The 15,978-nt window shown below is 38.2% G+C and overlaps 1 protein-coding gene across 3 annotated transcripts in view; it reads left to right on the top strand.

Annotated features, from left to right (window-relative positions):
* The window catches only part of LOC140464913 (CUB and sushi domain-containing protein 1-like), a 2,358,623-nt gene that overhangs the window by 2,071,674 nt on the left and 270,971 nt on the right, over positions 1–15,978 (top strand). For all 3 annotated transcript variants that reach the window (XM_072560545.1, XM_072560536.1, XM_072560527.1), the window contains exons 38-40: positions 6,246–6,364; positions 10,080–10,149; positions 12,510–12,626. In XM_072560545.1, coding sequence (XP_072416646.1) covers positions 6,246–6,364; positions 10,080–10,149; positions 12,510–12,626 — 306 coding nt within the window. The remainder of the gene's footprint in view (positions 1–6,245; positions 6,365–10,079; positions 10,150–12,509; positions 12,627–15,978) is intronic.

The following is a 15,978-nucleotide window of genomic DNA, read 5'->3' as shown; positions in this document are numbered from 1 at the left end:
ATGATTTGACTTTAAAATGTTTTGATTTCGATATTACCTCCCTTCATTGCTTGCACTTAATCTATAGAACTCTTCTTATCTTGAGTTGTACGTTGTTTGGACTGGCTTTCTCTATATATGTTTTCTGTCAGGTCATCCACTAAAGGATTTAATATATTTGCCCTCCTTATACTGTATTTGACACTTTCTTCCTCATGAGAGAAAATTGAAAGATCTGCCCATTGGCGTTTAATTCCGTATATTCCAGTTAATTCCCTGATCAGAAGAAAATATCAAATAAATATGACTCCTTAATTATTATCACAGCCCTGATACTTGTAGCTTTGTTTGCTAATGATCTTGACATAATTTCTTTCCAAATGAAATTCTTCAATGTGATGGTCTTCATGTGTCAATGCAAGGAATTATCTGCGTTACCATTCATAGTGATGCCCAGTATGAATAAAATGAGAGAAGGGCCAAAAGGAATGAAAAAATGTATTACAAAATCTATTCTAAAAATAGACTAAAGGACAAAATAACTGCTGCTTATAATACCAGTTATAGCCACAAGAGTCACTGTAATGTTTTGTAAAGCTGTCTACATGTTTTGAATGTTTTTTTTTCATGTAGTTACTCCTTTTGATTCTGTATGATACATAGTGCTGCTCATGAGAAGTGAGTTTGCACAAATCACTGGTTAAAGAGTCAATGGCTGTGGGGTCAAAATTTCCTATGATATTTGTTCCTTACCCAGATTATCCACTTAGAGATATCAAGTGCATAAATTTAGTAGAAATGGAAATCAGGTCAGTTACCAAGCAATAAAAGAAATACAGTTTCAAGATTTTAGTTGATTATGGTGAACAGTCTCAATAAGATCATGAAGCTGCTTTTACTTTCAAACTTTCAACTTATTGTGCATTTCCAGAAAAACAAAGACCAACGCTGTTTTGATTAGCAATTCAGAATTTTTAGATGGTTGACGTATGATTCCATGTCAGTCATTACTTCTTTACCTAAATGTAAAGAATATACAATACTCCGTATAGTTTATTATCATATGGTTGGTTGTAATCTATCCTACCATCCTAAATACCATATTCTTTTTCCAAAGTCCTATCTAAGTCTTTAAACTTTTCTTCCTTCCCTGATGCTGTAATTCTTCTTCTTGGTTTTGTTATCAGAGCTCCTCCTTTGCACCTTCCAATAATATGTTTTTCACGAAACTGATTGTTATTGTTGCTCTTGTTCTTACAACTAAAGGGAACTTGGACAAAAAATTGCATTAAGTTGGAGTGATCAGTTTGATGGCAATTCACAGCTCTGCATTTTCTGACTCTTTCTTTCTATTTGTGTGGGGACTCAGTAACTGGGTGTACTTTGAGTTGTACTATACAGGGGTTTGCTCTACAATCACAGAGTGCATGTTGTGCATGGCATGATTTCTTCAGGAGAATTATAGTTACCCATTGGTGATATTCATTGGTGGTAGTGCTGCCAGTCATTAGTGGAAGTGCAGCAGGGTAGCACAGCGAGCAACCTGTACTAGTCCACTGATAGTTAAATGCCAATCAGCCTGGATGGAAGAAAAATAGAAAACAAAATAATGAGCTTGGTTAAATGAACCATTTTTTTGACAGCATTTCCTTCTGATAACTCTTATCTCATGCTATACTAAGCTACTGGCACGTTTGATTACAGAAACAATTAGGACCATGCTGCTTTCATGTCTCTGATATGCAATCTTTATGGTAAAATTATTTATTGTAAACTATACATCATCATCACATACCCCACTGTGACCCTCACAGCATCTGAGTTGGTCAGTCCAGCTGGATATCAACAAGTAAAAACATTTGTTTAAACTCCAGTAATTACACATTGTGATTCATGTTTAATTAAGAATAAATCATTTATGTCACAACTAACATAAACTCTACACTAGGCACAATTAAATTATGAGTTCTAAGGCTTGCATCATTTGTTGCTTTATTTCCTGTAACCCACTCAGATTCTGACATGATTGACATTTGTTCAACTTGTGCATTAGCAACTGGGTTACAGGACATTTACCGAAGTTTTACATTTCAGTAAGTGAGGGTTTATTGCAGAGCAAGTAGCCTTAATAAAGACTATTATAATAACCTGAACAATACCGTCAAATTCATGTTATAATGTAATGAGGAACCAGTATTCTTGTTTTGAAAAGTAGACACAGTGTAAGATCTTAGGTACTTATTAAGACAACAAAGCTACAAGAGTCCATGGTTCTGAGCAAACAACAATAAACTTTACTAGGAAAAAGTGAGGACTGCAGATGCTGGAGATCAGAGTCGAGAGTGTGGTGCTGGAAAAGCACAGCAGGTCAGGCAGCATCCGAGGAGCAGGAGAATCGATGTTTAGGGCAAGAGTCTGTCATCAGGAATAATAAACTTTACTATACAGGGAATAAACATACAGTAATGCAGTCACCAATATGTATACAACCTATATTTAAGCATCACATATGAATTACCATGATGTAAGTATAGACAGCAGACACACCAGATGGAGTTGTATAGAAGCCTGTGTAATGTGTTCTACAACAGGATTTGTGGCAGAATCACACAAGACAGTGAGGTCATTCTCGAGATTGGGAACAATACACTGCATCTTTTTTGTGCATTTGCTGAGTGTTGAGGCAAATTCATACCAGGCAATGGTGAGCTGCCAACTGAGAATTATTGTGGTTTTTCTTTAAATACTTTATTGGTGCCACAAATTATCTCATCAATATTTTAGCATTCTACCTTACCTAACAAGCTGAAAAGGCTAGATGTCAAGAATTCTCGAGATGGAAGTCAGAGCAGATCCCTGATGACTTCAGCTTGCCACTGGCTGCAAAAAGCTTCCAAGTTGCTCTGCACCAGGTAGCTTGCATAATGATCCAACAGATGGCAGATATTTGAAAGTTAACATGGACCTCACAGGAAGACAACCAGTCTACCAAAGAGAAACCAAAAAAGCTGTGTTTACATCAGAAAGATTGTCGTTGACAAGACTACAGGACAGAGGTTTTATTGATCCTTGGTTGTCCTCCCATAATCAAATTCTTAAACGTTTGGAGAATAGAATCTCAGTAATTAGTATTAAGTGAATATTCCTCAGAACATACTGGAAAGCTATGTGCATGCCTCAGTGTCTTCAGAAACTAAACCTCTTTGGCCTAAATACAATCAATCATTAAGGAAGGTATAAAGAGGAGCTGCAGGGCCAGTGAGGAGATCACCACCAAAAGGGGTGTGGGAGTGAAGGTAGCAACTGTTGGGGGGGAAGCAGAGGTTTTTGTGGTAGTGTGAACAAGCAATATGGCAGAAGGAAGTGCGAGATGTATGGAAAGGGTGGATGGAACAGCATTGGCAGGCATTTTAGGCAGAGGTGGGGTTATTCACGGCAGGGCCAACACTGTGACCTCCATAGGGGAGTGTAGAAGAGCAGGTGGCGGCATCATTAAGGCCTTATGTTGGTATTCAGGAGGCAGGGAGGAGGCAAAGTTCAATATGCTGTATCTCTATGTTGAGGGCAAGGGGGGAAATGGGCTCTCACGGTAGGACCAGTTAAAAGGAGCCATGCGTGCTCTGAGAGGGAAGGCGTGGATGCCTGGCAACCAGTTGGAGCCCGGTGCTGATGGTGTTCACTGTGAGCTGCCTTCCCTATCACTTGCTGTCCTCCAGATTATGAAGGACAAATACCTGAAACTATATCCAGACAGGACAGTGTCAGTGTCAGTTTGATAGTCAATAGTGTGAGCTCCACGTCTGCTCGATATTAGAGTATCAAAGGTGCAAACACATGAAACATGCATTTGGAAGGTCCAGCTGCATTTCATTGAAAAACATACCTTCACAAATATACAATGTAGTGATCATACTTGTGTGTCAACTGTTGGTCAAAAGCAGTTTGTTCCACACTATGCCATTCGTGCTAAACTAATGTTGTCACCTCAGTGATACAAAAGTTAGTAGTGAATGCTGGTCAACAGTGCCCCATCATTTGTTAAACTTTCAAGCATGCCATGGGACTGGGGGAACAACACTGCATCATCTGTCATATCAGTATGACAAAGGACTCCACTGAATACAATGGAAAATGGAATGATTGAGGTGCGTATGGATGTGAAGGAGCAGCAGGTACTGACTTTCTGATGTACTATATTAGTCATCAGTTTGACGCACATACTGCATCCAGGGTTGTGGTGGAGTAGTCAATAGGGCTATTGAAGGTGTAGTTCCACCACAAAGCAATCTGGGAGAGCCCTCCAGTTAGGATGGAGTGTTCCACATCAACCTAGTGTGCCATGATCTGTGCAGTTAAAACAGGCAGTGAAACAAGGTTCTAGATGCTGAGGAGCCAAGGGAATAGGAGCAGAGTTCCGAGACTGAGGATGAGGGCATTTAGCTAGAGGAAGCTCTCCTTGTAGACGTAGATGCTCAGCTGTACACGGAGCTAAAACACAGATGAGACCTCATTGATACCCAGTTTCAATAGATACAGCAGACCATTTTGAACGGGCAAGATCAAGATGCTCATATTGTGGGTGTGAATTGAAGCCTGCATTTATTCCCTTTGTGGGTTCCATTTTGGTGGCTGTCAATAATCGATCATATTTGGACTTATGTATGATACTCACCAATATTGTTGAAGATCCAGCACTGGAATAGTCTCAAACACAGCTCTGTCAGGGACTGTCACAACATTCGGATAGTTCTCTCTCTCAATTGGAACAGTGCCGCCCTGGATTCTTAACACTGCACTGAGGCAGAGTTTTTGTATTACACAGACAACTAGCTCCACAAAACCAGTCAGTACCATGATATTCGTCTGAGCTTGAATCTTGTTCAGCTTTACAAACCAAATATCGTTTGTAGACTTCCTTTATCCTTGCTCTCAGCTGCTCTGAATTATTAATCTCTCATGACTTCTCCTGAGCCCCCACAATTCCCAGGCCTTTTCCTGAGCCATCGTCTCAATACTTAGCCATACCTCCTGGCTCTGCTTATTCTCCTGAGTCTGAAAGGTTTGGAGCCTGCCACAGCAGCAACATCTTTTCAGGAAAGAGCTCCTTCTCATGGCTTTTGAGGACCTAACTGATTGGCATCCCAAAGATAACAACTTTCTCCTCTGATTGTTTCCTTTCAGCTAAAATTGATAGTTTCAAAGCCTTGGATTGTTCTGCGTGGCTCCTTGAAACATTGCAACTTGCCCCATTCTTGTTCATACCAGCATTGAATGTAACTAATATTTTGAAATTGTCAAGTATAACAACATCTTGGAACATACCTGTTCCCTGAATGCTATAATAGTCACAAATTGCTGCTGGCTTGCACAGTACAAAATGGATAAAACAAAAACAGCGTTTCATCTTGGAAAGATTAAATGGGCAGTGGTTGGAAATTTCAGCTGTGCTTCTCTCTAATTCTCAGTGCTTTAATGGAGCAGAAGTATTCCAACAATGATTTAAAATCATGGCACACCTTATCAGTTTCAGAAACTATTCCTCTCTCTATGGAGTTAGATGAGAGTCTGCTTTACAGAGCATCCAGAGTCGAAATGCTAAAATCCACGACATATGGATTGAAATGGTTGAATAACTGCAGCTAAACTAAAACAAAATCAATTGACAGCCTATTCCCATGTTGTTATTTACTCTGATGGTGATTTTCACCCAACACTTCATTACCAGCTGCCATCTACTAATTGGGCTCTAGGTGGTCACTGAGTAGTACATGTTAATTGAAACTCTGTTTCACTGTTGAAATCAATACAGTAGCTGATGAGGGTGCTTTTGTACTACTGAAAGTAAGTGTTTGGAATAAAGGTTTCAGTTGAAACTTACTCTGTCTTTCTCTTGCTTTGTTGAAGGGAATAGTGCCACCAGGAGAGAGTAAAGCAATATAAAGTGATGGAACTGCTGCATTGATCAGAATTAACTGAACACTTTTCTCTCACAGTATTAAAGACAATGCTTACAAATGTTGTTCTACCAAATTTGTATCTGAAATATGTAAATTTAAATTACAACTCTCAGATGTATTTGGTTTTGTTGTCAATATGTAGTCAGGTATAAATCCATTATAATCTCATCGTGTGATGAATAATGTCATCGTGTGTTTCTTAATCTTTTTACATTATGGAATTAGGATTATGGATTAGGAATTGTCCAAATATTTGAGTTTTATATTTCCTTTGTTTGCTTCTAATGGAATATGTGTTTCTCACTCTAGCTGTTGGTCTTACAACCTGTCCTGATCCAGTGGTTCCTAGCAATGGGATAAAGATTGGAGATAGATATTTGGTTAATGATGTGGTGTCTTTTAGCTGTGAATCTGGCTATACGCTGCAGGTAGGTATAAGATGGATTTTGTTTTGTTTGCTTCTGTGTATCTCAGCACTATGCTATTGAAAAGGATTTATAATATCACAATCCTATTCCTTCAGTGTAACTATCAACTAGGTCAGAGTCAGCATGGTTTCATGTAATTCCTGCTGCAGTGTTGCACAGGTATGTTATTGCATAACAGTATCTCTCTAACGTATTATATGAATAAATGTATCAGGGATCTCCATTTGAAGTAATGATATGTAGAAAATGAACCTATTTTGTAGGCTTTAGCTGTCAACATTCTAGACTTCTATTTGTTTTCCATTTTTCATCTTTTCCTCATTGGGATTTCTATTTTAAAATGTAAATGGAATGCACATAAATGCATCTTCCACGTGTCTTACCTTGATTAATTCCTCTTTGCCTCTTTCTGTCCCTATGCACAGGCAAAGTGTGCTTTCATCCCAGTAGTAGGTGGCTTATAGAATATATAAGACATTGATTAAAAACATCCTATGGGACATCAATACATATAGTAGATGGGCTTGTGAAATGTGACATACTATGCACTTTTTTCATCTGTTTCTACCATTTACTTGATCTAACTGTACTGGGATTCAGTTATGCACTTCCTAAAAATGAGAAGAGTTAAGTCAAAAGGTTAACAGCTATGATTAGTGAACAATAGATGTGATTTTTGTTTGCCTTAGTCTGGTCTCTACTGAATATGCTAGTCATATAATTGTCAGTTTGTGTAGCTCTAAAAGAAAGAACTTGTCTATTTTGGGTCCTGAAAAATAATGTGATACGTACAAAGGAACATTGTGTTCTCAGCAATGCTTTTTAACATAATGCACTGACTGATACATTTGACTATGAACCATTTAAAACTATCGCCCAGCCCACATCTTATATGAAGCTTCAAAAGAAGCGTTAAAAAAAGCTCATGAAAATGCTGGCTAACATTACGTGTGTTTTTTTCCCCCTTAATTAAGATATATTTAAAAAGAGGGACTTTGAGACTTTTTAAAAATTAACAGACTAAGAATAAAAGGGCAATTTTCATTTTCTTGTTAAAGGGTAGAGTTATTAATCACATTGTTACTTACCTAATAAATTCTCATATCCTTGATTATCAAGGCATTTTTTGAATTCCTGTCAAATGTATCACGGTCACACATGCCCAGATATCTTTCGACAGCACGGCTATTTGTGTGGTTTTGACAAAATTGATTGCAACATGTCAGCTATATTTGATGTAAGGCAGAAAAAAGACCCCCTGTTCATATTTTTAAAGAGGTGTGTTCACTTGTGATTATGAGGTTCAATGTTTCCATTGGTGGGTGGATCCAAACCCCGGGGGTCAAAAATATAGGACAATTGCTAATAAATCCTGCAAAGAAAACTTCTTTTTCTGGACTTTGGTAACAATGTGGAACTCGCTATCATGTGGAGTGGTTGAGCTGAATAGCTTAGGCAGCTTCTCCAAGAATATATTTAAGTACATAATGGAGGAAAAAAAAAACAAGTAGAAGGTAATTTTGATACGGAGTAGAGTGGAAGGAAGCCAATTTTGGAGCAGTGATGACCAGTTGGGCCAAATAGCCTGTTTCTGCACTGTGAAATCTGTCTAAATCTAAATAAACAATTAACATCCTTGTTGCTTCACAAGATTTTTTTTTGGATGAAGAGAAGACCATTGTTCAACTTGACATGATATTTGCAGAATGCCAAACTCACTGTTTTCCTGCAGCACCATCTGTCGATTCTTAAATGAGACTTTTGTCCTAGGGTTCAAATTACCCTATCTGAACATTCCCCCTCCCCCCTCCAGGTATTGCTCTCATTGTAAAGAGACAATATAAATTCCTGACTTGAAGTCCACCCTTTTTGAAGTATTGTCTTTTTCCCTGGCGATGGTGAGGTGTACTGGCAGCTGCAGGTGGCAGCAGTACCAGTATTCAGCGCATGTTCAGATGTTTCTTTGTGACGATATTCACACAGGATGATTCACTAATATTATGTGATTACTATCAGCTTATCAAGCAGTTACCTACTCTTTACTAATAAAACATTCAGTATTTCGGTTCAATGTTATTTTGCCCTTTTATGACCATGACATTTAACTATTGTTTGCTGACCTGTAGAATAATAACATTTAAGAGTTTTTGATTGCACTGTTAAATTTCAGAGCTTGGGACTGGGTCCCTGCTGCTTTATTAAAATGATGTTATTAAACCATTTTACTTCATATGCACTGAGCTATCAAGTTGTATGCAGTTGGATAAACTTGTAACCTCTACGTGTAAAATAACTTCGACCATTGCAGACATGGGAAATTCCTGAAATATTTGCTGATGTTATGATAGACAGGACACTTGACAGGCTCCAAGATGAAACAGTGATATAATCACCACTAAAATTTTAATTTTGTGTGCAGGTTCCCTTATGTGCATTTAAATGAGCCCAAACTGCATGAATAGGGAAATTAATATTGAAGAGTTTACTTTTTTCTTCCTTCCACCATTAATACCAATAGATAGACAGTCATGTGAATGTATCTACTCTGAAAAATATGATAATGATTGCAAAAAGTAGAAAGCTATTGGTCATTCACACATAGTGTATGGAATTCTTAAGTTTCATTGTATTTGTAGCTCAGTTTATTTTGCTGCAAATGTGATGAGCACGTCATAAAGACTGGTTCATCAAACCCATCTGATCCCGTGATGATTTCTTTCTTCTGCTATACTGCCAAAGGAATATAATCTCCTGAGAGAAGTGAAAAACAATAATAATGGGAAAGAATAATCTGGAAAATGCTGTCCAACCAGCACACCCTCATGTTGGACTCCTGTCATAGATTTAAACAAACCCAGGACATCACATGGACATCACTGTTTTTATTAAGGCAACTCTTCCATATAATTTGATCTCTGTTGCAGTCGAATGTAATCTAGTTCCCTCTCAAGGAAATGTAGAGATTCAATACTCGTGACATCACCAACCATATTCCAAAGACTTACTACACTGGAAAATGAAAAACTGCCTCAAATGCAGTCTGTTTCTGTTGTTATGTAGTTTAGACTCATGCCCCTTCTATTATGTTAAACTGGAAAAATCAATCAATCGGAATCAATACAATACTCAAATTATTTTATAAACTTTAATTGAGTTGCCTTTAAGTCTACACTACTCTAAAATAAATAAGCTGATCTGTGAAGCTGAGATTCTTTGAGCTTCTCACAGTAATTATCATCCATCTCATAGCAGAGACCAAAAGAGTGTTTCTAATATGGTCTAACTCATGGCCTGAAAAATTATGGAATGACGTTGGCTGTATTAATAGAACTCAATACCTTATCAGCTTTATCTATGTTTTCACCACAATAATCATAAACCTTCAGGGATCTGTGCATAATAGGATATCAATCATTTTGTTCTCAGTCTATTTCATCATTGTTCCTAGAAAATGAAACAAATACTTTATGTTGACCCTACCAACACATGTGACATTACAACACTACACTACCATTAGATGTTCTAATCTTCATGATTCATCTGCAATGAAACTTTGGGAGCACATCATGCTTATCAAATCTGCCTTTCACATGCAGTAATACAAGTCAAACTGAATATTAAAAGCATTATTTTGCCAGAGACCATATAAGGTTTTCTGCAACTGTTTCAGTTTACCACTAACTGGCATATGGTTGGAATGTTTTTTGCTTCCTAGGGACAAGCTCATGTTTCATGTATGCCTGGAACTGTCCGCCGTTGGAATTACCCATCTCCGATCTGCATTGGTAAGTGAGCAAAGATCCCTGTCAGTTGGTGAATTTTCTAATTTATACAGAAAGGAAGGATTATGCTGCAATACCAGTCAATGAGTGAGAAATGTTTATATGATGAGATGTTATACCTTGGACATCTCGAAGCTCAATTTAGTTCTCACTGCAATCAGAAATGAAATCTGATAATTCACCATGGGATGGGAATTGAACCTGGTACCACCTCATATTGCTGGGGTTTTGTTTCTGTTGCCAGTTGGATAAGTTCAAAACTATTTTGTTTCTAAGTAATCACACATGAAATGTGTCTATTCTGAACCTAAGAACATGGACTCTGAGGTTCAAAATTTGCACTTGGTTGAAATTGTCAGAGAACATATTGTCTGACGGTTGTACATACCTCTCCACTTGGCAGGGATTGATTCCTGGGCTGTTCTTGTGAATTGATTTTGGAGGATTATGACAAAACCCCATGAGCAGATTATTTGAGAAAGAACAGGAAGTTTTATGCTCCACATAGCCACGATCATTCCTTAGATAGATCCTCAGCCGTCCCCATAAATATTGCCCAAAATAGCCTGTATCCACTTTATAGCAGGTGTAATGATGTCAGGTAGTTTTGCTTGCATTGAAATGGGAGCTGAAACATCAAACTCTGGATTCTGCATGCTGGTTGGGTTTGCAAGAATCCATATGAAGTTGGTCACCACTCCTGCACACGGAAAAGCACAGGCTCTGATTTCCGTACGAAGTTTTATGCCAACTTGCTATCGAAATCCTCTAGGCTCCTTAGAATTGACAGGTTGCCTAAAAGTCTGCAACATGGCCTAGCATCTCCTCCAGCCAGCATGGACATCCTCTTTCGGAGATGCGGGCTGATTTTATTATTGTAAAATGGAAATGGAAAGAAAAATGCTGACAAAACCTCTGTGGAGAATTTATGTTTCAGGTCAATGAAGGGTCACGGCGTCATAGAGTACCACAGAATGGAGACAGGTCCTTTGGCCCAAACAGGTCCATGCAGGCCAAAGTGTCCACCAAAGCTAACACTATTTAGCTTGCCCTGACTGATAAAGGCCAGTGTGCCAAAAGCCTTGTTCACTGCCCTGTCTACCTCTGAGTCTATTTTCAGAGAATCGTGCCCCTGTACTCCAAAGTCCCTCTGTTCCACTGCATACCTTCAGACCCTATCATTCATTATGAAACTCCTACCTTGATTTGACTTTCCAAAATACAAGACCTCACACTTATCTATATTCAACTCCATTTGCCATTTCTTGGCCCACTTCCACAGCTGATCAAGGTCCTGCTGCAATTTCTGATAACCTTCCTCACTGTCCACAATACCGCCTATTTTAGTGTCGTCTGCAAACTTACTAATCATGCCTTGTACATTCTCATCCAAATCATTGATACAGACAACAAACAGCAATGGGCCCAGCACCAACCCCTGAGGTCTCCAGTCTGACAAGCATCCTTCCACTATTACTCTCTGCTTCTTACTATCAAGCCAGTTGAGTATCTGATTTGCCAGCTCACCCTGGATTCCATGTGATCTAACATTCCAGAGCAGCCTGCTATGTGGAAATGTTTAATTCTGTTTCTTTCTCCACAGGCACTGCCTGTCTTCCTGAGTACTTTCAAAGTTTTTTGTTTTGTCTTGGATTTCCAGCATCCATGATGTTTTGACTTTGGATTTTGGTAATACTAGCTGGCATTAGGTGGTGGCTGGGTTCAGACATATTTGGTGGTCCTCGCTTCTGAGACTCAATGCTGACTGCTGCATACGATTATAATTTCAAATTAGTGGGCAGCACAAATGCTGCCTGCTGAACGCACTGCGATGCCCACTTCTGTTTTTGGGCTCTGTCCAATTTTGCTGGTTAGGAGTCTTAGTTGAGGTCACATCTGCATGAGTTATTTGCCGAATTTGAATTCAAACGATGATGCAAATATGGAATTTGAAACAAATTTTGTAGTCAACAGATTCACATAGTGGAATAATCTGCCCCTTTGTGCATGAGGAATAGAATTAGGCCTAGCTAGTGGAATTAATGGTGTCTCTCAGATGGATAAGTTATAAGCTGTTATATTTACTGATTAAAGTTCACAAAAATACCTTTGGTTGTGCAGTCTTGGGGTACTAAATGTGCCAGATAAATGTGACTTGTTATTGGACATAAATTACAAACTGAACTTTAAATAGGATCTCACTTTCAAATTCATGTTTGTTACACATTGAACATGTTAGCTATAAAATCTCTGCTGAACGCAGCTCTGATAATTAAGGGAAGGTAATTGACACAGAGACAACACACTAGACCATAGAGCAGCTGCAACAAATAAATGAAGGCTTTTTCTTTCTTAATAATCAGCTAGATGTGGAGGCGTATTGACAAACATGAACAATGTCATCCTAAGTCCTGGATTTCCTGGAAATTACCCAAGCAACTTGGATTGCACGTGGAAGATTTTATTACCCATTGGATATGGTAAGGAAGCTAAAAAGATACTGATGTTTTATTCAACATTATGCAGTGTTTATGAATGCCAGTTGCAACTTTGGAAGTCAATTTGAAATGAAGACATTATGTTGAGTACTAACCCTTTCTCGCCTGTGAAAAATAATTTCTTCAGTCAGTTTTTAAAGTTTCGTTCATTATTTATTTCACGTCATTACGTGATGACAATTGGTTGTCACTGGGGCAGGAGCAGACTCTGCTGGTATAACTGTTTTTAAAAAAGTGTCATCTCTATAGCATGTTAATTTTTACAGAGAGTTGGGGAGGGTTCCTGGGGACTCGGTGAAAGGTTATGAAATTAGGAGCAGGATCATGGAGCTGGAGGATCTGCCTATCTCAATGATATGGCCTCGTTTGTGGATTCTTATCAGACGCATGACCAGATTAACCACCCAGCAAAAGGGTGGGAGGACCCACAGGCATTTTTCAGTTGAGGATAGCAAAGTGTCCGCAATTTTGCAAGGCAGTATGAGTGATTAGGGTCTGGAGTCTGTGCACAATTGGGAGGGAGAGAGAGGAGGAAAGACTCTATAGCTGAGCAGGAGGTAGACTGTGCATAGCGCAAAGTGTTTACCATGACCATTCAAAAGGAATGGATTGAAAGGTCTGGCCATGGTTGTGGAGGAAAGGAATGTGTGGAGGGATGGGTGGGGGACACAGGAAGAGATTATGTTCCCCAATTGGGGTGGGATGGGCTAGAGATGAACAGGTGGAAGGAATCCTCCTGGCCCACAAGGAAAATTAAAATTTTAAAGTGTTAAAATTGTCCTCTAGGCTTCTTTCAGTCCAGGGTCGAATAGGTTTACCTCATGAAGAGACTATCATTGGACACTTCCCTCAGCCTGGCCAACATTGTCCCACCATAATCCACCCATCCAAGCTCAATTTTAGCAATAAGAGGTTGTTAAAAGTTAGGCATTTGTGCTAGTTTCTGGAATCCAAATGAAAATGTTACAGTTTAAAAATAGTGTTCTCCACAATCCAGTGACATAAATGTCCAAACTTGCGCGCATCCTGCAAAATTTATTTTTCATGCTGTTATCAAGAGCTGTTACTTAATTTTTTTGAACGGATTAATAGTTCCAGTAAAAAGGGTGGAAATGATTTTTAGATGAATATTCATGCTTTGTTGTATCATGGCATAATGACAAAAGTATTTAAGTTGATTTTCCATTGTGTCTTGAACTTTGAGGAGGCAATTCAAAACAAACAAAGGCAACAGCAATGTGTTTGAAATGCTGAAGTTTGTTACAGAATTTAACAAAAATTTTAATCAATTTATGAAGGAAAACTAAGATATGTATTGCTTTTCTTAATGGAAAAAATGCAACTTGCTTGCAAAATGACAAATCAATAATTCACATAAATTGTCCTGCATTCTGTAACAAACAGAAAAGTTTTCAATGTTTTAAATGTCTGATAAGTACCAAGTTGTAATGCTTTTACTGCTATTTTGGGTTGTGTACTTCAGTTTAAGACCATATGGGAACTTGGGAGCAGGGATAAAAGTTGATAAAAGGAAAAAGAGCATGATGATGAATTCTGTGTTTCCTATGTTTGACACACTAAGGATTGTTTAAATATATATTATGCAATTTGGTTCGAGGGAAGGACAAGATATAAAACTGACAGTGGTTTCATAGTATTAGTTTTACTATTAGTATTTGCTTTCAGCCAAAATATCAACCACATACTGACTGGTTTGTTTGAAAGAAAGTGTGGAGGGTGCTTGGGAGAAGTTCCTTTCCCTTCATTGTTCAGCTGGACCTGGCTGAATTGGTAGTCTTCCAAATGACTTAGTGTCCTTTGTAAATGAGTCAAAACTCATTAATTCTCTGCATCTGATAATGCTTTTTCAACATAAATGTTTCATCTCTGAACACCATGGCATAATTCAATTTGATTGCTGGGAAAAGGTGATTATGACAGAATACCACTGTTCAACAAGTTTTAACAGAATCCAATGTTTTCCCTATCCATGGTTCTCAAAGCATCATGGTCTTTAGTCCAGCTTTACCACAAACCTAATTTTGAAAAGTTTAAAAAGGCACACAAGATGCAAAGATTAACAGCTAGCCTGATGTGTCCAAATGTAAGGTGATTTTATAATGAACTTAGTGGCCAAAACAGTGTTTTATAAAGTAATACATCACCCATCAGGAAGATTACAAAATCCAAGAGGGGATGCAGAAAATACTTAAGAGATTGATTCCATGGTGAGAATTGAGAAGCCTTAATTATTTACTTCAGTAAAAATAAAGTTGATGGAAGATTTGAATTGTTCAAAATTATAAGGGGTTTATACAGAGTAGATCAAGGAAAAATGCTCCCATTGGTGAAAAGACTCAGTACCAGGGGAAATTGATTAAAATGAGCAATGTCAACATGAGCAAAAGGTATTTTAGTTGGTAGATGGTTAGATGTTGGAATGCTCTGTCTATGAGAGTCTTGACTGCTATATTCAGATCTGGAAAGACTAATTTTGGGTGTAATGAATCATCACCCACTATGATGATGTCATATGAGGGACTTGTGGACAAACAAGCTGAGAATCTTGGAAGATCTAACATCTAAGTCCTCCTCATCATGACGATCATATCACTGTATCCTCTAACTAGTTTCTAACATGCAGTAAACATATTCAGTACAACAGCCAATTCCAGTTTGATTAGTTTTCATCTGCCACATAAGACCCTGTAGATCCAGATACTTAAGGAGGATAATGGCAGCAAACCAATCACATGGTGAGGTACATACTCTGTTTAGCTGTGTATACCATAGTCAGTTGGTATTCAAAAGTGTTCTAATTACAGTCAAGACTCTTGTTTTTTTTAAATTTCAAATTCCCAGTTATTTACTGGGAAAATTAAGCTATAGCATTCCATGGTTTAAAACAGAAGGCTTTTTTTTAGCCATGGAACTTGAGACAAAGCAAACACTAATTACAATTTTTGATTTTCTCCTCCGGTTGAAAACTCAGAACGAACAAGAGATAAACATGAATTAACAGACAGATGCCCTTGATTATAAATTACACATGAAATGGCAGCTATGACTAAAAGTGATCTGACAAATTGGTTCAGTAACCCACTCAATGAGAGTATGATCATTCTCGGTCATAGACATCCTGTATAACTCTAACATCTTCTAAAGGATGTTAGTCTCCCTCTTCACAGGAGCTAGCATTCTCCTGACAGCAGTGGACAACTAACTAAGTTCCACAGGGATGATCTTCATCAAAACTCTAGAGAATCTCCTCAAGACAATCTGGATGGTATGGATCCACTATGCTATCTTTGAGTCACAAAAGCCATTGCATCAA

Source organism: Chiloscyllium punctatum, chromosome 3 (assembly GCF_047496795.1).
Source record: "Chiloscyllium punctatum isolate Juve2018m chromosome 3, sChiPun1.3, whole genome shotgun sequence".
NCBI classification, from domain to species: domain Eukaryota; kingdom Metazoa; phylum Chordata; class Chondrichthyes; order Orectolobiformes; family Hemiscylliidae; genus Chiloscyllium; species Chiloscyllium punctatum.
This window is presented reverse-complemented; position numbering and strand designations above follow the sequence as displayed.